Source organism: Odontomachus brunneus, unplaced genomic scaffold (genome assembly GCF_010583005.1).
Source record: "Odontomachus brunneus isolate Ranch 3 - 2012 unplaced genomic scaffold, Obru_v1 Obru_scaffold_109, whole genome shotgun sequence".
NCBI classification, from domain to species: Eukaryota; Metazoa; Arthropoda; class Insecta; order Hymenoptera; family Formicidae; genus Odontomachus; species Odontomachus brunneus.
The window spans coordinates 944536-946004 of NW_022639559.1; the positions used below are offsets into that span (position 1 = coordinate 944536).

The 1469-nt window shown below is 49.4% G+C and overlaps 1 protein-coding gene across 1 annotated transcript in view; it reads right to left on the minus strand.

Annotated features, from left to right (window-relative positions):
• Positions 1-1214, minus strand: part of LOC116849238 — a 10871-nt gene extending 9657 nt beyond the window's left edge. Inside the window, exon 1 of the mRNA XM_032826179.1 lies at positions 1166-1214. Within this exon, the coding sequence (XP_032682070.1) occupies positions 1166-1214 (49 nt within the window). The remainder of the gene's footprint in view (positions 1-1165) is intronic.
• Between the last annotated feature and the right edge of the window lie 255 nt (positions 1215-1469).

Sequence of the window (1469 nt, forward strand, 5' to 3'; positions counted from 1 at the left end):
GAGTGGATGGCAAGAAAGACACGAAAAAGGTCAAAGGTGTCAAGAGTAATGTTGTAGCGCGAACGATATCTTTCAATGATTACGTACAGTGTTTGCAAGAGGAAATCGAAACGACTTGTCGTCAATCGTGCATACGATCAAAATTGCATGAAGTGTACACAGTGTCTGAGACAAAAATTGCTCTAAGTCCGTACGATGACAAACGGTATATCGTACCCGATTCGACTGAAACGTTACCATGGGGGCATTATAAAATACCATTATAAATAGAAAATATAGATAGAAATTTTATATTTTATGTGTAAATAGAATATAAATCGTATATTGTATATTTTATGTGTAAATAGAATATAAATCGTATATTGTATATTTTATGTGTAAATAGAATATAATTTATGTATTACATATAATAATTTTATGTGTAATGTAACGCTGCACTCGCGACTCGCGCAGTCGGCACACGTATCGGGTGCAGCGACAAAAGTATTTTATTCCTTTTGGTCCGCTCTCACAGTTCGGCGGATTTCGCGAGACCCAACAGCTCAACACAAAAAGGGAACTCTAACTGGGCGCCAGGAACGGCGGTCCGTACCCACTAAAAAAAAACTCGTCCACTAAACACGAAAAGGTTGGTCTCGCCGACGAGTAGCACTCGTCGTCCGCCCGAACGGCTGACCCGAACGTCCGGCAGCTCAGCCCTCTTCGCGGCAGAGGGGCTGGTTCGCGCGAGATCGGTGGTGAAGGGAAAGAGCGGTGACTAGGATAATTAAATGATCCGAAATATCTTGAGACAACGTTTATTGCTCGTTACCATTACACTGTTATTAGCCGGCAGCGCAATTGCTATGATAACAAACTGAGTCCTTGTTCGCAATCGCGACAGAGATTTTCGGCAGCGCGAGTTAGCGTCGTGACCGGCGGAGGTCACGACCGCCGTGTAAGCGCTCGGCGATGTGTCCGCGTCGACGGTACAACCGGCGGATGTTCGGCGGGTTTGCTAACGTCGAAATGATCCCCTGAGCTTGTCCCTCTAACGCGCGGGAGGGACGCGAGCCCTTGCCCTCGTCCAGAAGGGCGGCCGGGTCTCCGCTCGTCGACGCCTCGCCCGCTCCGCGCCACGAAAATCACCAAAATTTTGTCTTCGTCCCTTGTGGAACGGACTCACCAAAGCTTGAGCGGAGCGGGGGCAGTCGGTAGCTGGCCTCGGCGGTCATTCTGGACTCACACGAATGTGACCCTGGATCTCGCAGCGGTCTTACGGTCGAAGGTCGAGTCGTCGGTGCCTCGTCTTCCAGTTCTCGGCTCTACGGATGGCGCGTCCTTCACACTCTAGATTCCGTATTATTGGCGAGATTGGCGACAAAAGCTCACGAACGGTCGTTGTCGTCCTGTTTTATTTTAGGTGTTTGAACCCGCTTCCGACAGCTCTTGGGCGCTCATTGGCGGGAGCTTTCCCCCGTTTCTCGATC